The following is a 26,648-nucleotide window of genomic DNA, read 5'->3' as shown; positions in this document are numbered from 1 at the left end:
GAAAGGGTTCTGTGGCCCTGGCAGAGGCTGCCCAGGGAGGTGGTGGAGTCCCCATCCCTGGAGGGGTTTAAAAGGCGGGGAGATGAAGTGCTCAGGGATCTGGTTTAGTAACGGACAGGTACAGTTGGAATTGATGATCTCAAAGGTCTTTTCCAACCTAGGGATTCTATGATTTACTCATCAAACTTAAATCAACCTTTGACACAAAGGCCATTAAGGAAGAAATCATCAGACCTTCATCCATACAGGTGATGATATTAATTTGATCCCAGAATAGTCCCAGTGAGCTTCCCCCGGTGACCAATCGTGTCCCAGGAAGGGGTAGAGATTCATTACCTGTGCCTGAGAGAACTGTAATTACACAGATTGCTTATCTAAGAAATACACGCGGGCTGAGTGCAAGGAGAGATTCACACCTTCTTTGTGCTAATACAGCGTAAGGACAACACACAAAGAACCACTACACATTGATACCCAAGTTCCACTCTACCCAACCAGTCTGAGGAGTAAAACCACAGAGTAATTACAGGCACGTTCTCACAGAAAAATTAAAAAAGCCAGAGGATTGGAAATGGAAACCCACATGTGAGCTCATTAGGTGGCCGTTTCCTGTCCCCCCCTTCTTCTGGTGGCTTCTCTCACTGGCAGAACAGACATCCTGGTCTTTTTCAGACAGATATAATTTTGAGGAGACACCTCCTGCTTTACCCTGCAGCTGAAACATTACGTATCCTCATCACCCAACCCTGCCAAATCCCACTGGGATCTCCGTGTTGAGAACAGCTACGGGCGCAGAGACTGATATATCCCGAACTGTGCCCAGTACAAATCCTACGTTGGGACAGAGAGGACAGAAAGCTCAGCTGTGAGCATCAGCCATGGCACATCCCTGCACGCAGACAAAACCTTCTGCTTGATTCATCTGCAGATGAATCTGTTGATAAACCTGCAGCACGTTGTTTAGCTAAGGTTGTGGCTTAAATCAAAAGGGAGAAGCACTGAGGGCTTTACCTCAATGGCATTTTCTGTCATCAGGTCTGTGCATCCAACCGAGTGTGGTCCCTTTCCTTCGGGGATCCTGTAAAATTTCTCTGTGCTGCTGCTCCCCGTTTCCATGGGTGCCTTCACCGACAAACCTGCGGGAAAACACAAAGCACATCAAGAGATCTCCATGGATCACCTACCCTGAAAGACACTCCGTTCATCAAAGGTCCAGGAGCAGGAAGTTCAAGGCTGAGCCGACACAAGAATCTACTTATGAGTATCAAAAACCCCGTGACACCAACCTGACCTGTTCTCTTAGGGAATTTCCTTGAGGCAGAGTGTCCTGAATCCAAGGATCAGACCTCACCACTACCAAACAGAAAGGCAGGGAGAAAACCTTGAGCTGGGGCCACCGCAGCGGGGTGCAGAGCAGCCCCAGCCTCGCTTCTTGGGCACAAACACGGAAAAACGAGTCTGAAAACAGCGAGTTTCAGAGGCGATGGCTCTTCCCTCCCTGCCAGGCTTTGACCTAGAGCTGCTCCTCCTCGGATGAACAGCCGAGAGGGAAGTTTCTGCAGTTCCTCGGTAAACAAACCCAGGCTACGCATCTGGGGGACTGAAGGAGGCCATGGAGAAAGGCAGCGCTGTAGCCATTGCGCCAAGAGGAATGATGAAACCTGGATTTGATACCTGGAAAGAAAAGGCAGGGCTGTTCCCGCAGGAGAAGCTGTTGAAAGCTTTGCCCGTACCTGGAGTGACACCTGCGAGCTGGGCTGTCCCTGGGGGTGAGAGGATGCCCTGCATCCCAGCTCAGGCGGCGGGTGTGAGCAGCATCCCCGGCCCCTCGCTCTGCCGCCTCCTCTCCCGGCAGCAGCGACACCGGAGCCTGCGGGGAGGGACTCGGGCTCCGGGATGCTCTCTCCGGTAAGGGATGCTCTCTCGGGGTTCGGGATGTTCTCTCCGGTAAGGGATGCTCTCTCCGGTAAGGGATGCTCTCCCTGTCCGGGGCAGGATGCTCTTTTTGGGGGGCGGGACCCCCTCTTCGGGGCAGGACCTTTTCTCCGGTGAGGGATGCTCTCTCCGGGGCAGAATGCCCTCTCCGGAGCGGGTTCCTTTCTCCGAGCAGGGATTCCTTCTTCGGGGCTGGGACCCTTTCTTCGGGGCGGGAATCGGTGTCTGGGATGGGATGTCTTTTCGACGGCAGGAGCCCCTCTCCGGGCCGGGATGCTCTCTCCGGTAAGGGATTCTCTCTCCGGGAAGGGATGCTCTCTCCGGTGAGGGATGCTCTCTCCGGTGAGGGATGCTCTCTCCGGTGAGGGATGCTCTCCCTCTTCGGTGCTGGATGCTCTCCGGGGCCGGATGCCCTCCCTCTCCGGGGCTGGAGGCTGTCTCTAGGAAGGGATGCCCTCCCTCTCCGGGAAGGGATGCTCTCTCCGGGAAGGGATTCTCTCTCCGGGAGGGGGTGCTCTCTTCGGGAGGGGGTGCTCTCTCTGGTGAGGGATGCGCTCTCCGGGAAGGGATGCGCTCTCCGGGAAGGGACGCTCTCTCCGGTGAGGGACGCTCTCTCCGGGAAGGGACGCTCTCTCCGGTGAGGGACGCTCTCTCCGGGAAGGGACGCTCTCTCCGGTGAGGGACGCTCTCTCCGGTGAGGGACGCTCTCTCCGGGAAGGGACGCTCTCTCCGGTGAGGGACGCTCTCTCCGGGAAGGGACGCTCTCTCCGGGAAGGGATGCTCTCTCCGGGAAGGGATGTTCTCTCCGGTGAGGGACGCTCCCCGGAGCCGGACGCCCCCCCCGCCGGGGCCGGACCCCTCCTCCCTCCGCGGGCAGAAGCACCGCCCCCCGCTCCCGGGCGTTTCCCGGCGCCGTCGGAAGCAGCAGGGCGGAGCTGCCGCCGCTCCTCCCCGGAAAGCCTTCTGCGTGGCGAGCGGCGGCTGCGAGATGGTTCGGAAGCTCAAGTTCCACGAGCAGAAGCTGCTGCGGCGGCTGGACCTGGTGAGCTGGGAGGCGGCGGGCTCCAACCTGGCCGAGGTGCGGGCGCTGCGCCGCTACCGCGTGTCCCGCCGGGAGGACCTGGTGCAGTACAAGGCCCTGGCGCGCAGCATCCGCGCCCTGGCCCGCCGCCTGCGCGACCTGGGAGCGGGCAGCGAGGCGTTCCGGGCGCGCTGCAGCTCCAGGCTGCTGGAGAAGCTGTGGGCGCTGGGGCTGCTGCGGGACACGCGCTCCTTGGCCGCCTGCGAGCGCGTCTCGGCCGCCGCCTTCTGCCGGCGCCGCCTGCCCTGCGTGCTGCTGCGGCTGCGCATGGCCCAGGACCTGCGGCACGCCGTCACCTTCGTGGAGCAGGGGCACGTGCGGGTGGGGCCCCAGGTGGCCACCGACCCCGCGCTGCTCGTGCCCCGCGCCCTCGAGGACTTCGTCACCTGGGTGGACGCCTCCCGCCTGCGCCAGAAGGTGCTCGACTACAACCAGGAGCGCGACGACTTCGACCTGGCTGCGTAGGGGAGCGCTGCCCGAGCTCGGCCGCCTGTGCTTGATCTTGCTTGCTCTCGCTCATCTGAGCTCGCTCCCACTCTCCCAAGCCCACTCTCGCCCACCCAAGCTCGCTCTCGCTCTCCCAAGCTTGCTCTCACTCATCTGAGCTTGTTCTCACTCTCCCAAGCTCGCTCTCGCCTGCCCAAGCTCACACACCCAAGCTCACTCTCACTCTCCCAAGCTCTCACTCATCTGAGCTCGCTCTCGCTCTCCCAAGCTCGCCCACCCAAGCTCACTCTCACTCATCTGAGCTCACTTGCTCTCCCAAGCTCGCCCAAGCTTGCTCTCACTCATCTGAGCTCGCTCTCACTCTCCCAAGCTCGCTTTCACCCACCCAAGCTCACTCTCCCAAGCTCGCTCTCACTTGCCCACTCTTGCTCGTGCTTGCCGACACTTGCTCACTCTTTTCCACTCCTGCCTGCTCTTGCTCATGCTTGCTCTTGCTTGTCCACTCTTGCCCTCATTTGCTCTCGCCAGCCCAAGCTTGACCTCACTCACCCAAGCTTGATCTTGCTCACTCTCACCCACCCAAGCTTGCCCACTCTTGCCCATGCTTGCTCGTGCTTGCCAACACTTGCTCTTTTCCACTCTTGCCTGCTCTTGCTCACAGTTGCTCTCACTTTTCCACTCTTGCCCTCCTTTGCTCTCACTTGCCCATGCTTGCTCTCTTGCCCATCCTGCTCTCGCCTGCTTGTCCGCTTTTGTCCACTCCTGCTCTCGCTGAGACTTGCCCACGCTTGCCCTTGCCGCCCTCGCCTCCCAGCTCTGTGCCTTAGGACACACATGACAATAAAAACCACAGCGGTGCCACCACCGGATCATAGAAACGTAGAATTGTTTGATTGGAAAAGACCTTCGACATCATAGAGTCCAACCATACCTATGATCCGAGCAGATCCCTGAACGCCTCATCTCTACGTCTTTTAAACCCCTGCAGGGATGGAGACTCCAGCACCTCCCTGGGCAGCCTCTGCCAGGGCCGGAGAACGCTTTCTGTGAGGAAATGATTCCTAATACCTAATCTGAACATCACCTGGCACAACCTGAGGCCACTTCCTCTCATCCTATGGGAGAAGAGAGCAACACCCGCTTCGCTACAACATAGTTACCCCCTTCTCCCAAAGCACACCTGAAAGGGGGAAACGTACTCGCTTCTAGTGAAGTATGGCACTGCTCCTCGCTCCCTTTCACTCCTGCGGGCTCTGTTCATCCACATGGAGAAACGTCCCTTCCACATCCATCTCTCCAAGAAAATGCCGGATAAGCCACCTCTGTTATAATTGCTTCCCATAAAACAAAAGTGCTTCGAAAGGTGTCGGATTGCAGGAGAGGCTGTGGTGGAGCTGATTATTAAGAGCTGCTAATTAAGAGCTGTTGGAAGGGTTTTTAAGCCTGGCCAAGTTTTGGGACTGAGTTTGGCAGCTTTGCTGCTGCTTCTCCAAGAAGTTGCCCTGCAAAGACTTCCTTCTTCAGCTGGTGAGGGTGTGGCACCTGGAGGAGCTGCTCCTGGAAGGGTTTTCTCTTGATTCCAAGGACTGTGTACCAAAGGTGGGGGTTGTTTGGAGTCAGCAGAGAACAAGGAGGGCCAAGTACTGCATTCCTGGAACTGCAGAAGTTTGAGGCCAAAAATGGAATTAAAACAGGAAAATTATTTTCCTGTAAATTCATAAAGGGGATCATAAAGTCATAAAGAGTTGGATCGTCCGAGTTCAGTATCCTTGTTGTGTGGGGTTCCAGCTGGCAGTTGGGCATCATTTATGGAGCAGGATCCAACTGGGATCAAATAATTGACCTTGGAGCAGAAGATCTCCTAACCTCTGGATCTCCTAACCATAACTGTGACCTTTGGGGCCCTTTTTGTTCAGGAACTGAACAAAAATCAGTACCCAAGGGAAGCCTTCTGGGTCTGTGGGGAACCTTATTATAGAGCAGAAAAGCAAAAATAAATCCTTTTTTTTTTTTTTTAAGTTACTGAAGAAATGTGTGTGTTCTTTTATGATATAGTTTCATATCTTATATGATATAGTTTCTAGATAAAGGTTCCAGAAGTGTGTGTGCTATTTTATGATACACTTTCTCTAAAGGTTCCTTCTGATTTTTAAACACTCCAGGCAGCCCTCATTGTCATTCTATTTATTTAAAAAAAAAAAAAAAGTTTTGCAACTTCTTTTATGTAACTTTTTTATGTAATCTTTTTTTTTATGATAGCTGCAAGGCTGTTACCGAATTAAAGTGCTTTTGGCCAGAAGTGCTTTCCGTTACCAGGGCTACGAAAGGATTTGGCAGTAGGTTTTTGAATGGGGCTGTGAACACCCATCCCAAATGCTGAGTTTGGGGGGCAGCCACCATTCCGGGGTGCTGGATGCTTTAGCTTGGCTTTTTGGAATGGGAAAGTTGTTTGGGAAAGTTGTTTTGAGGGATGCTTGGGGGTTACTAAGTCAGGACCAGAAACTGTCATCAAATATTAGGACTGATTTATAAAATGCAAACTGAATATTAAAATTCCTACCATTCTCCGAAGCCAAATGCGTTAAGCAGAGCATTAATGCATTTAAAGCAGTAATAGATATTAAGAGAAGGACACAAAGAAGATGGGGAACCCCCTTTGCTTGCCCTGTGAACTACTCATCTTTTTACTTGAATTTATTTCAGTAAAGTTTCACCTCTAACGCTTTAAAAACCTTTTTTCTCAGGGCAAGCACCTTGTCTATGGTAAGAAGTACAGAAAGAAATACAAATTTGTATTTTGCATGTTTTGCACCTGAAATGTGATTTTTTTTTATACATCTTTCCAGCTTTCATCTGGAAAAATAAAATCGTTCCTTGGGAGAAGGTGCCCAGTTCAGGTAAAAATGCTCTGTTTGCTCTGCTTTACTCTTTTTGAGGAATTTAAATATTTAACAGCACAGTGATGTGCCCTGTACAAGGCGTTTTGGTCCTCAGATGGTAAATTCCTGCTTTCCCAGCTTGTCCAGGCCTTGAAGGAAGAGCAGCAAATGAAATCTTGAGCCTCAAGCCCTTCAGCTGCTGTAGTTTACATCGTAGAATCATGGAATGGTTTGGGTTGGAAGGGACCTCAAAGCCCACTCAGTTCCACCCCTGCCGTGGGCAGGGACACCTCCCACTGGATCATCAACCTATTCCTTTTGTCCTAAACCAACTACTCATTCATCTGTGCACTTCCAGTGTCTTCTGTAGCAGAAGAGAAACGAACCAAAAACCTGTGGGCAGTTAAATTAAGCCATGGCAATGGTAGCAGATTGATTTCCCTATGGATGCTGTGGGATAACAGAATCCGTAACCCCTGCTCTACTCCTGCAATATTGGAAATCAAATCCTTATGTGCTAGAAAAGCGCATAATGCATCACTTTGTGTCTTTATATGTCTGTGTGTGTTTTAACTCTGGAAGCTTGTGGCCCCGATGGTTCTACAGTAGCTGAGATCTGAGATGTGTGTCCTAAGTTTCTCATGGCTGGAGTCCACGCGTGCGTTGAAGGAGGTCTGGGACCACTTCAAGTGCGATAAACAGAGCAGCATCTCGATCCGAAAATGGAAGTTGCATCTGATTGCAGCACACCCACGCTCTGGCTCGTGATCGCAATCGGGCAGATGGTGGCTTCCTCGTGTTTAATGGTGTTTTGTCTTTAGCTCATGATTCGAGTCTGTTTGCCGGAGCTGACATCCTGGACTGTGGCTGGCTGGTTCCTGCAGCGGCTCTGGAGCCGGGATTGAAAGGGCACAGGAAGCAGCTCCGACAGCCTTTCCTGGCACTTGGGATAAACACGGAGGCTTTCTATAAATCCCAAGCCTGGAGCCAACATCAGTAGAAATGGCATTGTGCTTTTTGGGGCCAGATCCTGCACATGCTCCCCTCCAGCGCTCCAGGGGATTGCAACAGGAGACCTTATGCACGTAAGAGTGCCGTGTGAATCCCTGGCCCAGGTTGCCCAGGGAAGCTGTGGCTGCCCCATCCCTGGAGGGGTTCCAGGCCAGGTTGGATGGGGCTTGGAGCAGCCTGGGCCAGTGGGAGGTGTCCCTGCCCATGGCAGAGGGTGGAACTGGATGGGCTTTGAGGTCCCTTCCAACCCAGACCATTCTACCATTCTAGGATGTGGTCATGAGTGTCACTGTGCTGTTTCCCAGCACCTTCTGAAGTGGGTTTGCTGTTCCTCAGGCTGCTCAGCATCTCCATGAAGCTTGTTACTGGCGGAGGAGGACAGGGGATGGTGGTGCTGGTGTCAGAGTGGATTGTCCTGGTGCCTGATAAAACCTGATCTCTGCCACCTCCACAAATGTCTGTCCCAGCAGCTGAGGGCTGGAGGAGTACCATCTTCTCCAGGGAGGGAGGGAGGGGTGACGGGGGGTTCTAGCAGAGCAAACAGTGAGCAGCTGCTGTGCAGGAGCTCTCGCTTGGATGGTGGGCAGTGCTCAGGGAGTTTTATCAGGGCCTATGGGGGTTCCCCCCGCCTTTGGTTTTTGTTTCCTTCTATTTTTTCCCCTGGCCTTGGCTTGTCCTTTCTTTGAAGGCTGCCAGAGCGGGGGAGCTGAGCTTGGGGAATGTGCAGGAGGTAAAGAGTCCTTCACACTGATGCCTTTTGTATTGCAGGGTATAAAGGGCTGAGGCTGTCACTGAAATGCAAATGTGTACTTTTCCACTGATTGGAGCCGCTTTTTCCCAGTAAACAAGAATGCTGCGGGTTTTAAAGGCTGCTTCCCTCTGGTCTCTTGGTGTGGCTTAGTAGAGAGGTGAAGCTGAGCCCAGGAATTCGGTGATAGCTCATCATGGTGAGCACAGATGGCACACAGGGCTGGGGAGGGGTGTACATCCCCCTTGCCAAGATGGGGTGCAGAAACTGAGAGGTCACCCGGGGAAGCTGTGGCTGCCCCATCCCTGGAGGGGTTCCAGGCCAGGTTGGATGGGGCTTGGAGCAGCCTGGGCCAGTGGGAGGTGTCCCTGCCCATGGCAGGGGTGGGACTGGGTGGACTTTGAGGTCCCTTCCAACCCAAAGCATGCTATGGTCAGGGTGATTATTGGCCTTTCGGGTGGTGCTGCTGCATCCTTGGTTAGACCAAGGCCTCCCGGTCACATCTCAGGGCACTGTCATGTGCTCATCTTGGTAACACTCCCCAGTGAGATATTCCCCAGCAGATGGAGGTGTTATTGTCCTCTTCTTGAGCACTGAGTACTTTGTTTTAAATACATTCCCTGCCAAATTTGGCACTGGACATTGAACTAAAGACAACTCTAATCGCCAAGGCATGGGATCGCATTAGTTACTACACCGTGTGTCCAAGCTTTTCAGCGTTCACTGGGGCCGGTGGGGGGGTGGAAAAGCACTCCTAAGTGTTGTGACAGCATTTGCTTGAGAGCTGCAGTTCTGGTTCCTGCTCTTAAATGCTCCATTTTATGCAGTGAGGCAACTCATCTCACCCTTTGTTTGTAGCTTTGGGTCTGAAGCAGGACCTGGGTGGTGGAAAAATCTGCCTGCTGTGAAGCTGGGATGTGGGGACATCAGGTGGAAGCAGCAGGCAGCAGCTTTGGAGTCAACAGGAGGAGGCACTTCGGTTCAGTCTTTCCATAAACCGTGGAACTTATGGATCCAAGGGCTAAATCCAGGTGTACCTCCCTCAGCAGGAACGTCCTCTCTCACTTCTCTGCCAGCACAGCTCCACTGCAGAGAGGTCCCGCTACCACTAATATTAGCTATTTCAAAGCGATAAAGCTTTTTACTTTGAGCAGGCAGAGAAAAAGGGGAAGGCTGAGGATTAAAACCAGCCAAAAGATCGAGGTCTGAGCATCTCCGGTTTCCTCCTAGAGCTGCCCATTGGAGGATCCTGCACGTCCGCAGCAAGAAGAAGCCACGACAGCTTCTCGGCTGCTATAAATCATGTCAGCACGGTTGGTGAGTGCAGGTCTGAATGGCATTGCTGCCCTCAGCTCCTGCCCAGAGGAGCCACCACCTGCTGCTCCTGGAGAGGCTCAGATGGTTGTGTCACAGGGCAAAGTACAGGCAGGCTCTCCCTGACTAATATTACAGTCCACCACCTTCTCACCTATATCTGAGCTCATTAGACTTGGAGGAACCACATCCTAAACCCACCCTCTCTCTCCCCACCGGCTGGAAAGTCAGCCAGGGCACAGGGTCCCACGCAGGTGTCCACTTTGCAGATGGTTGGTTTGGAGGGAGAGAAATGCCATGCTGGCAGAGCACCCAGAACCTCCTGCCTTGCGCCCCTGCCAGCCCCCCTGGAAGAAATTAGGTCAGGAAGGACCGCTGGAGGTTGCTTAGTCCAACGCCCCCCCTCAAAGCAGGGTGCGCACGGAGCTGCAGGTTTAATCAGCGCATTGATGCAGGGTTTAATCAGCCTTGCTGTGATTCTTTCCCCCCTCACTTCCATCAAGTCGGAGTTTCCCCTGCTGCAGCCTGGGGCTGCTGCTTCCCATGCCCACACCGCGCACGTATACTTCAGGAAAGGGGTTACTTTTCCCTGCAGGAAAACTCGATTTGCTTTTTCCCGGAGCACTGGCTGTACACACAGCGGGGAAGGGACACGTCTGCTGTATCCCCTCCTGCAGCTTGGCCAGTGTGACCCCTCCCTCTGCAGGGACACACGGGTGTTTGGGGGCAGATAAGGGGCAGAAAGCGGGGAGGCAGAGGAGTGGGAGCCTTCGAGCAGGGTGCGAGACCCTATTGGGAACAGGCTTTGAGCTGAAACCAAGGAGCAGACGCACTGCCAAGCTGCACAGAAACCACCCCGCTCCTTAAAATCCCACTCACGCCAACGTGACTCATCCCCGTGCTCTCCGAGACCCTTTTTTTTTCCCAGCTTTAGCAGTGCCTGGTGCTCCACATACCTGCTGTGTGGTGTTTCGGCTGCCTTCCACTCCCGTCCCACTGGCCGGAGGAGCGGGATGGACTCTTGGGCCACCGGCAGCCCTTCGGAGCCAAGCAAGGGGCGGCTGTTCCCGCAGCGGGACGTCTCTCTGGCAGGCAGCCCAACTGCCCAGCTCTCCCCGAATGGGAGGGACCAAACTTTGCCTTACTTTTCAGATGAGACAATCTTTCTGGAAGAGATCTTCCCCGAGCCTGGAAAACAAGTTTCTGGCATGGAGCCATTCCCAAAAAGCACTTATACGCTCCAGGGGGTCCTGCAGCTCTTTAGGTGCTGGGTTGTGCCTCTCTATGGCAAGGACAGGTTTATATATGGGCTTGTTTGCATGTGGCTGGGAGTTTCTGGCTTCCCTTGTGGCGCTGCCGTAAGTCTGGGTCAAGCACCGGGATCCCCGTGTTAGTAAATCCCTCGGTCTGGGTTGCAACATCCCTCCGAGGAGCTGCAGCACGGCTGGGTGAGGAGGACAGACCTTTGGCTCAAGGTCCCTCTACAGAATCATAGAATGGTTTGAGTTGGAAGGGACCTTAAAGATCGTAGAATTCCAATCCCCCTGCCACAGAAACGCCTTCTCTCTCTCCTGTTCAGGAGAATCCTAGAATGGTTCAGCTTAGAAGCCTTCTGCTCCTGTCCCACTGGCTAGAGGAGCAGGATGGACTCGTGGTGGAGTCCCCATCCCTGGAGGTGTTTAAAAGCCAGGCAAATGAGGTGCTCAGGGATCTGGTTTAGTTGTGGATAGGGACAGTTGGATTCGATGATCTCAAAGGTCTTTTCCAATCAAGCAGTTCTATGATTCTAGGAAACCGTGGCTAGGGAGACAAAGTTTTTAAGCACCGTGCCATAGCTTAATTATTGACATCAAAGAAGATGGAGAGATACTTGCACAGGAATGTTTTTCACTACGAAAAAAAGCTGCCGATATTATATCTGCAGTGTTGGCAAGGGAGGAGCCGGTTTCCATGGTCCGTGAGTACCAACAGACCCGTGGCAAATGTTTTCCCTCAGCTGACTGTTGGTTAGCAACATCCTTTAGAAATGCATGATGGTTTTGTCTACGAGTCCTTTATATAAAGGACTGCACTTTGCTCCACATTTCCATTACTGTAAAATAAACATCACCATCACCTGTGATCACTGATTTGAAGAAAAATTGTTAATTTTTCTCTTCCTCTCACTTATTTTTCCTTTTCTTTTCTTTCTTTTTTTTGGGAGGGGGAGAATTCCTCCTTTTTTTTCACAGTGCATGTCTCATTTTTAATCCAGATGCTACTTGATCTGTTAAAATTGCCCTTGGGAGGAGCTGATACATCAGTGAATACCCTCTACAGGACCGTCACCCTTTCACCAGGCACCTTTCTGAAGTGTGCAGCATGACAGAGCTCCACGAAGCAGCAGCTTTGGGGGACTATGACCTGGTGGAAGAGATTTTGAGAACAGGGCGCTGCGACCCCAATCACAAGGATGTCGACTGGCATGACAGGACCCCGCTGCACTGGGCTGCTGCAAAAGGTAACGGCACCCCATGCTCTGGTACAGCAGTGTTAGTGTCATAAAAGGTGATGGCAATTGTAATTATGTCTTGCTAGGATAGCAATTAATCCTCATACATCGTCCTTTTGTCCTTAATCGTAGAATCATAGAATGGTTTGGGTTGGAAGGGACCTCAAAGCCCATCCAGTTCCACCCCCTGCCATGGGCAGGGACACCTCCCACTGGCCCAGGCTGCTCCAAGCCCCATCCAACCTGGCCTGGAACCCCTCCAGGGATGGGGCAGCACAGCTTCCCTGGACAACCTGGGCCAGGGACTTACCACTCTCATAGTGAAGAATTTCCTCCTTATGTCCAGTCTAAATCTGTCCCTCTCCATTTTATACCCATTGCCCCTCATGCTATCACTACAAGCCTTTGTAAAGGACAAAAATACCAATTTAAATCAGAATTTGCCTGCAAAATAATTTGTGTTTACCCTCAAAGTGATTTTTTAGCATTTCTTCTGTAATGCAAATTTACACAATGTGTACATTTAGTGTGTTTGCTTGGCCCCCACATTACTTTTCTAAGAGGTGGCTTCATGCAGGGCAGAGGAATCGTTTCTCATGCGCACTTGCATGAATGAGCAGGAAGTCAAACCCACTGTATTTATCCCAAGTGTTTATCAAACCCAAGGGAACAAGATAATTACAGCGTGTTTTACATTCATAGAATGGTTTGGGTGGGAAGGGACCTCAAAGCCCATCCAGTCCCACCCCCTGCCATGGGCAGGGACACCTCCCACTGGCCCAGGCTGCTCCAAGCCCCATCCAACCTGGCCTGGAACCCCTCCATGGATACACATCCAGGACTTGTCTGGGAATCTTTATCCCACCTGGCTGAATGAACAAGACAGGCCCCGGGTTATTTGCAGCTCCCATTTGGTCCTTCACCCTCAGAAGTGTCTGTTAAAGTTAAATATCCCTTTGCAACCCAAGAAAGAAATTAATGCAACACTATAAGATCCATAATTGTAGACAGAGTAAAAAAAGACACAGGACCTGTTCTCCTTCACTTAGAGCACTTGTTACACGTTGAGATCTTGCATCATCACATCTGCCTTTGCTCGGAAATCAAATGTGTGATTTGCTGGTTTGCACCTGACACCGTGTTTTCCTTTTGCACTGATGGATTAATACTCAGTTGGTCAGCAGTAAATGGAATTGAGGTGTTAAGAAATGATGATGAGAGACTCGTATGGCCTAGATGCCTTTGGGAATGCTCTAGCTCAGTCAAGGCACTGTGAAGTAGGGTAGAAATAGCTTTTTTTGCTTCTTTAAATGATTCTGCATGTTAGAAAAGTATGGAAGTGGATGAAAACAAGTAATTTTGCTATCTCCTAACAAAAAAAATCCATTGTTTCAGCAAAGTTGTTCACAGGTTTTCCAGTTTTTTAATGTTTAATTTTTATTTTGTATTGAATTAAAAACCAAAATGAAACAACTAAGTAGTCAATAAGCAATTAGTTAATGATTAATTGAGTCGTACTGTTCAGAAATGAGTAGAAAGCTTTTCGATTTTGTTTTTGTTGCAAAATGCTTCTAGAAACGGTCTAGTTTGGAAAAAAAAAACCCTGCATTTTCTAATGAGTATCATTTACTTGATAAAACAAATGGCCAGGTCATAGGTAAAATCCATCATTACATGACTGAGGGAGTTCTGTTCAGCTGTGTGTCACCGTCTTCTGCATCCTGAAGATACAAAGTCTAATGCAGGGGCATCTTCTCTCCTTGTTCTGCCGCTGAATGCAAGGGCAGTCAGAGCTGGTCAAGCTCCTGGTGGATCACGGCGCCCGGCATTGCCTGCGGAGCGATGTGGGCCGGACCCCGGCTCACTTTGCTGCCGAGTCGGGGAGGCTGGGGGTGCTTCGCACCCTTCATTCCCTGCACGCTGCCATGGATGCCACCGACCTCTTCGGCGACACTCCCAGGAGGCTTGCGGAGATCTACGGTCACCAAGACTGCACCATGTTCTTAGAAACGTGAGTAGCGATGGCTGGTCCGGCCGCAGCAGCCGAGGGGGCTCCAGCAATGACGATGAAGTTGATTGCTGTATGGAGAACCAGAACAAATAGGAGTGTGTGACTTAGCTTTCCACCTAAAGCCTATTAATGCCATCAAGCACGAGAATTAGAGAAGCAAATATGGGTCTTTGTCAAGGAGAAGCCTTTGGGAAGTAAAGGCAGCCACAGGCTGCGTCAGGAAAGATTCGGACTGGATAGCAGGAAAAAAATTTCACAGAAAGGGACATTGGGCACTGGCAGAGCTGCCCGGGAGGGGCTGGAGTCACCATCTCTAGAGGTATTTAAAAGACAAGTAGACGAGGGGCTCACAGACATGGTTTAGTGACAGATAGGTTGGACTTGATGATCTAAGAGGTCTTTTCCAGCCTGGTGATTCTATGATTCTAGAGTTCTGTGATTCCGTAATTCCACTGCCTGCTGTGGTTTGCCTTGGTATGTTTTTAAAACCGTTACCGCATGGTGTTGTTTTTATAGAGATATCACAGAGCCGTTATTAAGCAATGGAAGTGAAAGCAACAGCTAACGAGCATTAACCCTTTAGGGAGGTGAATACTGACTACACAGTAGTCAGTAGTAGTGTTGCTTAAGAACAGCCCTTTGGGAGGTGTATTAGCATATGTGCATAATTTAGTTTTTCTTGTAGTAGAGAGCAGAGCCATCCTTTAAAATGATTTAATATAATACAATTAATAATTATTTAGAATCACAGAATGGTTTGAGTTGGAAAGGACCTTAAAGCCCATCCAGTTCCACCCCTGCCATGGGCAGGGACACCTCCCACTGGCCCAGGCTGCTCCAAGCCCCATCCAACCTGGCCTGGAACCCCTCCAGGGATGGGGCAGCCACCTGGGCCAGGGCCTCACCATCCTCATCGGGATGAATTTCCTTCTAATGTCTAAACTAAATCTTCCGCTGTTCAATTTAAAGCCATTCCTCCTCATCCTATCACTACAAGCCTCTGTAAAAAGTCCCTTCCCAGCTTTCCTGGAGCCACTTCTGGTCCTGGAAGGCCTCTCTCCCTGGAACCTTCTCTTCTCCAGGCTGAACAACCCCAACTCTCTTGCCGAAAGGCTTTTCCTCCCTGCATTATTCTGCGAATTTACAGTCCCACCATCATCCTTACCTACCATCTTTTTTATTGCTGCCACATTCTCAAGTCTGCTTCAGCACCCTATGAAGCATGGATTGTTCTATAGACACATACCCAACTCAAAGGCTCCAGCTTGCCAGTTCAACACAAGAGCTGCCAACTTCAAAATCAGGCATGGTGCCCGGGCAAATGTCCTCATTAATCCACATAAACCGTTCTGTAGGTCCTGTTGTCCTTTTGCTGTACTCCTACAGCTTGTTGGTTGCTGCTGAGTTGCTCCATGACCACCTTTAATCTTGACACAGCATCGGTGCCCTTCCACGGGGAGAGGCACCCAAACTTTGCAAAATTCCCCTGTATAGAGCCCAGAAGACTTTCTAGAGGAGCCGTATGTTCCTGCTTCTGAGCTCTGGCTGTTGTGGGAGCTGATGGGACCTTTGGATTTCACTTGCTCATCCCACATCCAGGACACTTCCCAGCTGATTCCTGCCTATCTATGGAGTTAACATACTGCAAAACTTTCCTTTCGCAGAGAAGAATCAACTCTTATTGCCCCTAGACCTTCACTATAAAGAAATTTAAACACCAAGCAGCTGATACCTAAGCTTTGCTAATTAACCCTAGCTGGGATAAGCTCAGATTTGCCAGTTCTTTGAGAATGGTATCTTTCTTCCAGAGGAAGATTTTCTCTTTATATTATTCTCCGTTCTTGGCTTGCTTGGTTTCTGTATCAGAACAGGTAAATATTGTCTGTCTAGAGAGTGAAAGGTGTGCAGGCTTGTTGCCCTCTATTAATCATTTATAGTAATTGCTTACCTATTCAGTGCTGTTGGTTTTGCACTAATCTCGCCATTAAATCCTGCTTATCAAGTTCTGCCAAATCTGTAGCATTCGCTGTGCTCTTGGCTGTGCTCCAGAGCCAGCGAGGTGACGGCAGGGGTGAGGGCATTGCCTGGGTGATGCCAACAGGCCATGCCTCAAGCAGGCAAAGGCATGGGTGCTGGTGGAGGTGGCTGGGAGATGAGTGGCTGGATGAGTGATGAGATAATTAACACCCCAGTCTGAGCCACCTAGGCAACAGCCTCGGGCAGCTCATGTAGCTGATGGAGGGTTTTCTGAGGTGAATGACTAATTTAAGGTGGAAAACTTGTCTTTCAGAGCCACATGCTGGCCTGACTCAGCCTGCAGCTGCCTGGCTCAGCTGGGAGCGTGGCTGGGAGAACTTAATCACAGGGAAGATGCTTTGAATGCCCATGCCCTGGACACCTTACAAGATTTGTGAAGCCTCTATGATCGCCTCATTATGTAACACAACCTGTGAGCAGCCAAGAGCTTATCACCAGAGCTCAGGAACCACTTTTTCCAGCCCAACCATTATAATTTACAGCCACGCTGAACACCTTCACCTTAGAATCATAGAGTGATTTGGGTTGGAAGGGACCTTAAAGCCCATCTATTTCCACCTTTCTGCCATGGGCAGGGACACCTCCCACTGGCCCAGGCTGCTCCAAGCCCCATCCAACCTGGCCTTGGACATTTTCTTCATGAGAACCTTCATGGAACAGCTTCACCTCCTCATGTCAGCAAACCTACAGGTAACTAGGCGGAATAATTGGCATTTGTAGTATAACCACAATTACCTTCTGCTCATTCAGAGTGTCCCAGAGGTGACGTCCATGGTTGGGCAGCGCTCAGTGGCTGTGGCAGGACCTGGGCAGTGACGTGCGCTGCAGAGAGAAAGGGAAGTGTGTGATGGATAGGTGTGCCCTCTGCCCACAGTGTTTGTGGCATTGGTATGTAAATATGAGGGATATTTTGTTACAGAGCATCACTGTCAATGTTGAACATTTGCCTGTCATGCAAAAAGAGAGAAAAGCCATTTTAACAGTCTGAGGAGGCTGTGCCAAATGCAGGTCTGATGGACCTATCTAAACAGGGCTCTGAGCACCCAAATCCTTCTTAAACCCCAATTCAGCCCCCTCTGGCACCACCACGATCCTCGCACGCTGTTTCTGACTCCAGGTGCTGCTGGCAGTGTGAACGTACGCCTGCCTACCTGGGCTGAGCGACCGCTCTGTGCTGGGGACTGTTTGCATTGACATGGAAATGTCATGGAAATTTGGCATGCAAATATTCTTAACATGTAAATATTAGGAATATTCTGCTACACAGTAACCGTACCACTCACCCAGGTTTGCATGGATGTGCAAAGAATGGGAAACAGCCTTAAAACCCCAGCTGTTTCCGAGTAACAAACACCTAATTTACATCAGATTTTTTTGCATGAGAATAGCTTTGCTGTGGATGCTGTGAGAGCTGCCTGGAATGGCATCGAGGTGACACTGAGACGAGCAGCTCATGCCTGCTGCCAGCCTCTACAATGTGCCAGGCGCTGAAACTGCACCAAAGGTTCCTGCTATTTAAACCCAGGGCATTTATATACGCATCTGTTTATTCACATGCATATATATGCATATATATACATATGGTTGTGTGCATCTATGTTATATCTATGTCTACGTCTATCTCTATGTCTACATCTATCTCTCTCTCTATTATCTCCATTTCCGTATCTCCATCTCTCTATCTCTATCTCTATCTCTATATCATCTCCATCTCTGTTATGTATCTCCATCTCCATATCTCCATCTCCATTTCTCCATCTCTATCTCTATATCTCTATCATCTCCATCTCCATATCTATCTCCCATCTCTATTATCCACCTCCATCTCCATCTCCATCTCCATCTCCATCTCCATCTCTATCCAGTAAGCCCAAGCTATGTAGCATGTATCTGTGGACCCAGCGGCTTTGCTCTGTGATGCATCCCAGAAGGACAGCCATCCAACCCAGAAGGACAGCCATCCAACCCAGAAGGACAGCCATCCAACCCAGAAGGACAGCCATCCAACCCAGAAGGGCAGCCATCCAACCCAGAAGGACAGCCATCCAACCCAGAAGGCCAACCATATGTTGGGCTGCATCAAAACCAGTGTGCCCAGCAAGGAGGGGATTCTCCCCCTCTACTATGCTTTTATGAGACCCCCCACCTGGAATCTTGTGTTCAGTTCTGGAATCTCAGACATAAAGAGGATACAGAACTGTTGGAATGGGTCCAGAGGAGACCACGAAGATAATTGGAAGGCTGGAGAACCTCTGCTGTGAGGACAGCCTCAGAGAGTTGGGGTTGTTCAGCCTGGAGAAGAGAAGGCTCCAGTACTGAAAGGGGTTCCAGGAAAGCTGGAGAGGGACTTATTTACAAGGGCCTGGAGTGATGGGACAAGGGGGAATGGCTTTGAATTGGAAGGGGGAAGATTTAGATTAGACATTAGGAAGAAATTCTTCCCACTGAGGGTGGTGAGTCCCTGGCCCAGGCTGCCCAGGGAAGCTGTGGCTGCCCCATCCCTGGAGGGGTTCCAGGCCAGGTTGGATGGGGCTTGGAGCAGCCTGGGCCAGCGGGAGGTGTCCCTGCCCATGGCAGGTGGTGGGACTGGATGGGCTTTAAGTTCCCTTTGAAATCATGGAGATATCTTGAAAAACACAGCTAAAAACCGTGGCAACCAGAGGAGAGCTGTGAGTTGTTTGCGTGTGGAGACGCTGGGCTGGGGAAACCCATGTCTTTTACAGTAATGGTTTCCCATGCAAAAGTTGAACCTCTGGAGCACAGCTTTATTTCTATGACATCGCTTAATTGAAATTAGTACTTGAAACAGAAATGGAGATGTATTTTCAAGTTCAGTTTTGGATTTGAATTCAAAGTTTAGCAAAATTTCAGGGCTGAATTAGATCCAGATTAGGTAATATCTGATATCTATAAAGAATGACTGTGTACTAATCCTCCTAAATTCCAGATCTGATTTTATGATTAATTTTTTTTATGGTTAAAATCTTGATCCCAGTGGTAGAACTCTCAACGTAGATGCTTACCAAAGGTTTTCCGCTTCAGCCCAACTGTCAGTCAGTACCTGGTCATTTGGGGTGATGAATGCTGTTGGATTTGGGATGAGCCTCAGTGTTTTCTCATGTATTGATGGCAAATGTTTTGACCATAGGAATAATGATCCTCTGGTCCTGTCGATGGAGGGTGGTGTGACTGTGCTGGACTCAGTATCTGAAGACGCACTCTTGCTTTCTTCCCCAGAGCAGAGGTGGAGAGCAGAAACTATTGCAGGACAGCTGCAATGAAGGGAATCCCCTTAGACCAGACAGATGAAGACTGGGAACTCAAGAAAGAAGAGCTGGAGAGAAACCCACCGTGTTCTTGGGAGAACTACACATCCTCTGCTCTGAAAAATCAAAACCACCCAGGGAAGCAATAGTGTGCTCTGCCTGTTTGGTGCCACTGACAGCTCATAGTGTGGAGCAAAGACTGGTGGATCTCAGATACATCTGCAGGAGGAAATGTGGCTCGACAGGAGAAGCAGATGGCAGTAAGAACACATCTTTGTGACACGCTGTACGTACTGTCATTAACAGGGAACAGGTAGGAATGCTTCCATCTGTCTGTGTGTCTGCATGAATCAGATTGGGAATAGCAGAAAGCTGCTGGATATGTTAAAAAATGCTGATGCTCTAAGTCACTGTAATATATAGATTTACAGAAATTACAGCAAGCACACATACTGTCTGAAAGAGAATTAGTTTTGCTGCTACATCATTAATAAAAGCATCTGGGACTGTGGTTCTGGTCTCTCTGGTGATGTCTGTGGCTTTTGCTTATTTTCTTCTGGTCCTGTGTCAACCAGGAGACTGTACAGGGGTTTGTAGCCTCTGGGGTTGCCTCTCTTTTCTTAGGGAGCAGGGTGTAGTTACTTCTTCTGGCAGAACCGGAGATGTCAATGTTGACTTTTTACTGGACATGTGGGTCTAGCAGCCTGTATCTGCCATTCTTGGCCCAGCAGTGGGGAAAACATCCTCCCTCGTTCCTGCTTTTAGACATCTGTGGCTGCCAAGGTAGCTTGAGCCCTGCCTTATTTTCAGCAGTGCCCTCAGCCATTTGTGTGTCTCTGCTCACAGGAATGCTGTGGAACCAGTCCGGAGCTTATCCCTCTGCTCTTGACGATGGCAAAAACATTTTTAGCTGTTTCACTTTTCAACTATAAAAGGTTTGCATTTTTCCAAGCAGTTTTCCATAGCAGCTCTGGGCACCCCTTTGTATTGACTTTTGACAGCTTTTACATGTCTGCTTCCCTTTTCCTTATGCATCTGCCTCCCTTCCCCTCTGCTTCCCCTCTTCTACCCATATCTGGTCCTTCTGGAATGCCTCAGTTATGTGTGTCCTTGGCATGCAGGCACAGCCCTCAGGCATTGCAACGGCAACCAACAACTCTCCGATCCATCTCCCTCTTCGATATTGCCAGGGGCTGACTCAGCTGTCTACACAGAGGTGTCTCCTGCCACTTGAGAAGTTCTTGAGCACCTAAGCTGACCCTGCAGGTCTCCAGAAGGTCCTATGCTGTAGCTCCCAAACCCATACAGATGTCTCAGATAGTTTAGGACTTCTCACATGACTCGAGAAGCCTCAAACTCCAGCTTTGCCTTTTGTCATTTGCATTTTCCAAACCGTATGAAGCATCAACTCCATCCACAGTTGGCCTGGCTGGTGAAGTAGTGAGTGCAAGTGGAGACACTTGTGGAACAGCGAGTGAGAGTGCAAGAGGGACAGATTGTGCCTTCCTGTGTTAATAAACTAAACAGGCCGGCATCTAAGCCTGAGGCAGCTGGTGGAGTGTCCTGAGATTGAGGAACATTTTCCTCAGGGCTGAGCACAGCGCTGCTTCTCTCCAGAGAGAAACTTTAGCGCATGGTCTCTGCGCTGTGGTTGTGGTGGGGCTGGTGCTTGGGATGATGCTGTGTTGGGCACCATGTTCATGGGGGTTTCATGGAGGTGGAAGAAAGTGCATTCGGTGTGGCCTGCTGGGCTGCATCCAGTGTAAGAACATCTGCAAGATGTTGGTTTTGCTTGCGGACTCTTGTGGTATGAGAGCTTTTGGGGGGTGATGTCGCGTGGGGAAGTAGGGGGTGGAGAGGATTCTCCATGGTCTTTTTGCAGCAGAAAGAAAGCTCAATGGCTTCCTGTAGAGTGAATCCATGTTTGGGAGGGCTGATGCTACAACAGACATGCTGGGCAAGTGAGCGAAGGGAAGGCAAAGGTAGCAACTGTGGTGTGAAGACGCAAGGAGGAGAAAGTGCAGAAAGTCTGTGGGAGCAAGAGAGGTGCAGGGGTGTGCAGAACACCTTCATGGGCTGCCAGGAGAAACCCGTCAAAGAGGCAGAGCTCAGCCCTGCTCCTGCCAACTCATCAAGGGCCCTCTCTCCCAAAGAAAAAACATTTATTGATGACCATACTTTACTGTGGGAATAGAAACTCTGAGAAGCTTTCTGCCAGTAGAAATATGTTAAGGGCTGTTATAAAAAATGCTGCAGAGAGAAAGCACAATGGTTGCTTACAGAGTGAATCCATGTTGAGCAGGGCTGATACTACGGCTGAGCCAGATCCCTGGAGAGCGGTGTGGATATGTAGGAATTCTGCAGAGCTTCAACAGGCCTCTGAGGTTTGGGCTGCACCCCTGGCAAAGGCACTTCACTGGGGAAGTGATTGAAACTAAAGCAGAAACAAAACCTGCCGAGATGCAGGAAAAGAGCACTTCTGGCAGTTGGTGTGAAGTGAAACATCCCTCTGGGCCTGAGCTGGTGAAAGAAATGAACAATTCATGTTCTGCTCTGTTCGTGTTGAAAGTATTCCAGGTTTGGATAATCTGGTGTGGTGGGGTGACCTTGGCCAGGTGAAGTACCCCCACCCAGCTGCTCCTTCACCCTCCCTCCTCAGCAGCACAGGGGTAGAGAATAAGATGGGAATGCTCAAGGGTTGAGATAAAGACAGTGATAAACCTCAGCGGTTACTGTCATAGACAAAACAGACTTGACTTGGGGAAAGTCAAATTAATTTATTGGCAGTTGAAAATACACCATGATGGTTGAAACAAAAATATTGTTCCTTCACCTTCCCTTCTCCCCAGGCTCAACTTCCCTCCTTCACACCCAACTCCCATACATTCATCCCTTGAGCTGTGCAAGGGGATGGGGAACGGCGCATAGAGTTAAGCCACTGTCTCTGCCATCTTCAGACTTTCCCCTGTTACAGTGTTGGATCCCTCCCTTGGGAAATGTTCCTTCAGGAGAAGCCTGCTCCGGTGTGGTGTCTCCATGGGCTACCATCCATCATTCCTGTCTTCCTGCTCTGGTGTGAGGTTCTTTACAGGCTGCAGTGAGGATATCTTCTCCACAGTGGTCCTCTCCACGGGCTGCAGGTGTTTCCTTGTACCAGCGATTGGAGCATCTCCTGCTATTCCTTTTCTGACTCAGTTTGTTGCAGGACTGTTTCTCACAAGCTTTGTCACTTCCCACTGTCAAGCAGTGGTTTTCACTTTCTTGAACATCTTTTGCCAGAGGAACCACCAACACCACTGCTGGGCTGAGTTGGCAGTTGCACACAGGAGGGAAAATGATGTTTTTCAGCGAAGTGAGCAGAGGGAGGACACGTAAGGCCGGGTGGGAAGTGGGGTCTCACCCCGAGTTGTCCACCCGAGGCCATTTGCATGTTGCTGTTCATAATTCAGTTGCTGTTCACCTCCGGTGAATGAGTGACAGATTCCCACCGGAATGATGAAGCAGAGCAAGGTGGGGATACAGTGACTGATGTTGCAGAGCACACGACCACAGCAGAAAGAAACGTAAACTAAAAGAGGTACAGCCATGTTGTTTAGCAAAGTGGTTTTGATCAGCAAACACCAAAGCAGGTTCAGAAGTTCTGGAGAATCACTATTCCTCTTTTGCATTGAGCTCATGAACCAGATCTGAATTAGTTCATTATTGACAACAACTTAACTCTAAGAATTCTCTTAATCACATGACCATACTGATTTCTACAACTGATAATAAGAAGACTTTAATGAAGTTTTCTTATCTTAGTCACTGAACGTAGATCACCTCTATTATCTCTACTGACAAGAGACTTGTATTAGGTATTAATTTACGAGTTTTGTATAATAAAATGTACACATTTTTAGCGGCCCCCAGTTGTTCTTACAGTTCCTACCTCCCACACACCTTGCACTTCACCCAGAGCAGAATCCTTAACAGTGTCCTTTCCAGTTTGGGATTGCTGAAAATCAGAAGAAGGGAATGAACAGCTGGAAAAGTGTTCAGAAACACTATAATTAGTAACATTACATGGTTCTCCTTTATGCCATAAACTAATGACAAGGTCAAACATATGAAGTTAATGCTGTACAGGAAGAGGAAGGACAGAACAGACTTCATGGCTTTGATATGGGCGTCCACGCTGATGTTCCTCACTGAGTTTGCCTGCATTCTGCGTTTGTGTCTCCAGAGAGAAAAGAGGAGGAGAAGGGCAGAGAAGAGGACTACCAGGAATGCCGTGGCAAATCCAAAGCCGGAGATGAAAAACATAGGTAAAGAATGTCTATCCAATTTGGCACTCAGTCGCCAGAAATTCTCCAGGCTGGTGGCATTGGTGTTGTTGCAGTGCACTTCATCAACGGTCTTGTAGGCAAAGATGGAGATGATCAGAGATAAAAGCGCTGAGGCCATCAACAGCCATGGCACGATCCTGTCAATTTTGGCTTTCAGGAAGGTGAAGAAGCTGTGTTGGAAGTTTGCAATTTTTATACAATAAAAGACTGAAAGAGAGGAAGAAGCCCATAAGTTGGAAAAAATGAGAAAGCTTTGAATAGCATTGTCGAGCTGTGGTATGGGGTGAACGTAGTAGATCCAGGGATAAATTATTAAGAGAAATGTGCCTATCCATAGAACGCAAAAATACCCAAACCTGGAGCACCCCAGAAACAGCAAGATCTTCTCATTAGAGTTAAAGGTTTTCTTTTTCGCCAAAGCAACACAAAGCACAGAAACAATGAAAGCGTTTATCCACAGGCCAGCAAATGCCTGAAGAGAGATGATGACCACAGTCATGGTGCTGTACGAAGTGACATTGGATTTAACCTGAGGGTAACAGGCTTCCATCCTCCAAGATGGGGAGCGGTGCTGTGCCGGAAAAGTCAGCTCTTGCCCCAGGGCTTGGTGCAGGTTGGCAGCTGCTGTTCCTGAATGGCACGTATGGAAACGGGAGCTTTATAGGGGCGGTGGTGGAGGGGCTGTTGGCGCTGCTCCTGCTGCGAGCGGGGCAGGTGCAGGAATGCAAATGTGCCGCGTATTCTCTTCCCTGGTATTAGTGTCAGCCTTGGAGATTTGAATGGGAAGAGCTGTGCCGGGAGCCACAACCAAAGCAGGTGTTTTTCTGCAGTGGGCTGTGCTGTGATTTGTTGAGTGCCCTGTGTCTGGTCGCTGCCAGCATTCCTGCTCTGGCTTCTCCTGTCCCATCACCATTGCCCAGGATGGTGGTGCAGAGCGGGGAGCTCAGCAGAGCAGGGTCAGGGCAGCCACGGTCCTCTGTCCCTGCCGGGCAGGAGCTGCAAAGCCAACCAAGGGGTTGGAATCTGGAGCTCATTTCTGTCCTTGGAGGGCCCTGAAATCCATGTTGGTTTTCCCAGTGGTAATGCCGGAGTGGCAAGTGAACGGCCACGTGGTCGGGGGAAGGCGCTGGAGAATAAAAGGGACTTTCTTTGAAATGGGGCATCCAGAGGAAAAAGGCAAACAGCACGAGTCCTGCACCAGGGTTCGGAACTCATCTGGCAGCAACGAGAGGGGTTTGAGGGACAGGGCCAAGCTGGGTTCCCTCCACAATGAAATCCCCTCAGGCTTCCAAAGGACTCTGAGTCCTGAAAACTGCAGGTTCTGAAGGGACGAGGGGTGTTGAGCTGTGCAGGGCACGGGCTGTCTGCAGAGTTGGGGCTGTACAGGGCCTGGCACGTTGCACCTCGCACACGGGGAGCAGAATCTGAGTGGATCCTGAGGTGGAAGCAGGAGAGTTTAAGGCACAACAAATAGCTTTGTCGCTTCAAGAAGTAAAGCAGCATCATTTCTCTCTTTAGATGACACACTGGTTCTCTGTTTGGGGGGATATAAATGCAAGGACTGTTCTTTGCACATTCTTATCACATGCTCCTATTTACATTCTTATGCGAAGGACTTTGTTACAGCTTTAACAGGCTGAAATGTTTCCACAGAAGGCCTGGAGCTCATCTCCCTAACAAAATATTCTACCTACTACGTGTTCCTGTAAAACCTATTCTCATATTTTGGTGGCTTTAAATAAAAACTCTAGTGAGGCCTTCATCCCCCTTTGGCACATCCGGCAGTTGGCGTGAGGTGAGACGTTCCCTCTGGGCCTCAACTGGTGAAAGAAACAAACAATTCACGTTCTGCTCTGTTCATGCTGAAGGTATTCCAGTTTTGGATAATCTGGTGTGGTGGAGTGACGTTGGCCAGGTGAACGTCCCCCAGCCAGCCGCTCCTTCACCCTCCCGCCTCAACAGAAGAGGGGAGGAAAATGAGGTGGAAATGCTCGTGGGTCGAGATAAAGACAGGGAGAAACCTCACCGATTACTGTCACAGGCAAAACAGACTCCAACCTGGGGAAGATCAATTTATTTTTAATGTCAGTTTACAATAGAGTAGAATGGTGAGAAAGAAAGACTAAAACAAGACTGTTTCCCTCCACCCCTGCTTCGTCCCAGGCTGATCTTCTCTCCTTCATACCCAACTCCTCTACATGGATCCCTCGAGCGGTGCAAGGGGATGGGGAATGGAGCAGACGCTTCTGACATTGTTTCTGTCTCTCCGTCCTTTTCAGGCTTTCCTCTGTACCAGTGTGGGATCCTTCCCATGGGAAACAATCCACCAGGAGAAGCCTGCTCTGGTGTGGCGTCTCGTCCTTCAGGTCCTGTCTTCCTGCTCTGGCGTGGGGTTCTCTACAGGCTGCAGTGAGGATATCTGCTCAACCAAGGTCTTCTCCATCGGCTACAATTGTTTTCCTGTACCACCATCTGGATCATCTCCTCCTCTGCCTTCTCTGATTCTCTTTGTTGCAGGACTGTTTCTCACAGTTTTCATCCCTTCTTGTTGCCCGGCAGTAACTTTGCTGTTTCTTGACCATCTTTTCCCAGAGGAAGTACCAAAATCACTCCTGGGCTGAGTTGGCAGTTGCACACAGTTGTTTTTCAGTGAAGTGGGGCAGAGGGAGGACATGTAAAGCCGGGTGGGGAGTGGGGTCTCACCCCGAGTTGTCCACCCGAGGCCATTTCCGTGTTGCTGTTCATAATTCAGTGACCACCTCCGGTGAATGAGTGACAGATTCCCACCGGAATGATGAAGCAGAGCAAGGTGGGGATACAGTGACTGATGTTGCAGAGCACACGACCACAGCAGAAAGAAACGTAAACTAAAAGAGGTAGAGCCATGTTGTTTAGCAAAGTGGTTTTGATCAGCAAACACCAAAGCAGGTTCAGAAGTTCTGGAGAATCACTATTCCTCCTTTGCAGTGAGCTCATGAACCAGACCTGAATTAGTTCATTATTGACTACAACTTAACTCTAAGAATTCTCTTAATCACATGACCATACTGATTTCTACAACTGATAATAAGAAGACTTTAATGAAGTTTTCTTATCTTAGTCA

General features: G+C 50.1%; 4 protein-coding genes across 12 annotated transcripts in view; 2 read left to right on the top strand and 2 right to left on the bottom strand.

Moving 5' to 3' along the window:
* Positions 1–10,782, bottom strand: part of PLA2G7 (phospholipase A2 group VII) — a 19,963-nt gene extending 9,181 nt beyond the window's left edge. Inside the window, exons 1-3 of one of the 3 annotated variants that reach the window (XM_054063488.1) lie at positions 10,372–10,782; positions 1,012–1,136; positions 235–342 (exon numbers count right to left, since the gene is read on the bottom strand). In XM_054063488.1, coding sequence (XP_053919463.1) covers positions 235–342; positions 1,012–1,136; positions 10,372–10,633 — 495 coding nt within the window. In that variant the 5' untranslated portion in view covers positions 10,634–10,782. Of the gene's footprint in view, positions 1–234; positions 343–1,011; positions 1,137–1,733; positions 2,210–10,371 lie in introns of those variants that run through there. The other 2 variants (XM_054063490.1, XM_054063489.1) reach the window with 2 other exon arrangements.
* Positions 2,813–3,682, top strand: IMP3 (IMP U3 small nucleolar ribonucleoprotein 3). Its single transcript, XM_054063502.1, has one exon. The coding sequence runs from the start codon at positions 2,924–2,926 to the stop codon at positions 3,479–3,481; it is 558 nt and encodes a 185-aa protein (XP_053919477.1). The 5' UTR covers positions 2,813–2,923; the 3' UTR covers positions 3,482–3,682.
* ANKRD66 (ankyrin repeat domain 66) lies at positions 2,919–26,648 on the top strand. 7 transcript variants are annotated; one of them, XM_054063504.1, is made up of 6 exons: positions 2,957–2,977; positions 6,310–6,360; positions 8,122–8,300; positions 11,670–11,915; positions 13,689–13,917; positions 19,192–19,719. In XM_054063504.1, exons 4-6 carry the CDS (start codon positions 11,777–11,779, stop codon positions 19,367–19,369), a joined length of 546 nt encoding a protein of 181 aa, XP_053919479.1. In that variant the 5' UTR covers positions 2,957–2,977; positions 6,310–6,360; positions 8,122–8,300; positions 11,670–11,776; the 3' UTR covers positions 19,370–19,719. The 7 variants fall into 7 exon arrangements, 5 of the variants coding, with proteins under 5 accessions (XP_053919481.1, XP_053919480.1, XP_053919479.1 ...); XM_054063505.1 differs by lacking the exon at positions 8,122–8,300 and having other exon boundaries at positions 2,938–2,977; XR_008449301.1 differs by lacking the exon at positions 2,957–2,977 and adding an exon at positions 25,825–26,648 and having other exon boundaries at positions 6,313–8,300; positions 19,192–19,533.
* LOC128851814 (taste receptor type 2 member 40-like) lies at positions 21,111–24,095 on the bottom strand. The gene has a single exon (XM_054063498.1). The coding sequence runs from the start codon at positions 24,093–24,095 to the stop codon at positions 23,145–23,147; it is 951 nt and encodes a 316-aa protein (XP_053919473.1). The 3' UTR covers positions 21,111–23,144.

This window comes from Cuculus canorus, chromosome 3, assembly GCF_017976375.1.
Source record: "Cuculus canorus isolate bCucCan1 chromosome 3, bCucCan1.pri, whole genome shotgun sequence".
Classification (NCBI taxonomy): domain Eukaryota; kingdom Metazoa; phylum Chordata; class Aves; order Cuculiformes; family Cuculidae; genus Cuculus; species Cuculus canorus.
This window is presented reverse-complemented; position numbering and strand designations above follow the sequence as displayed.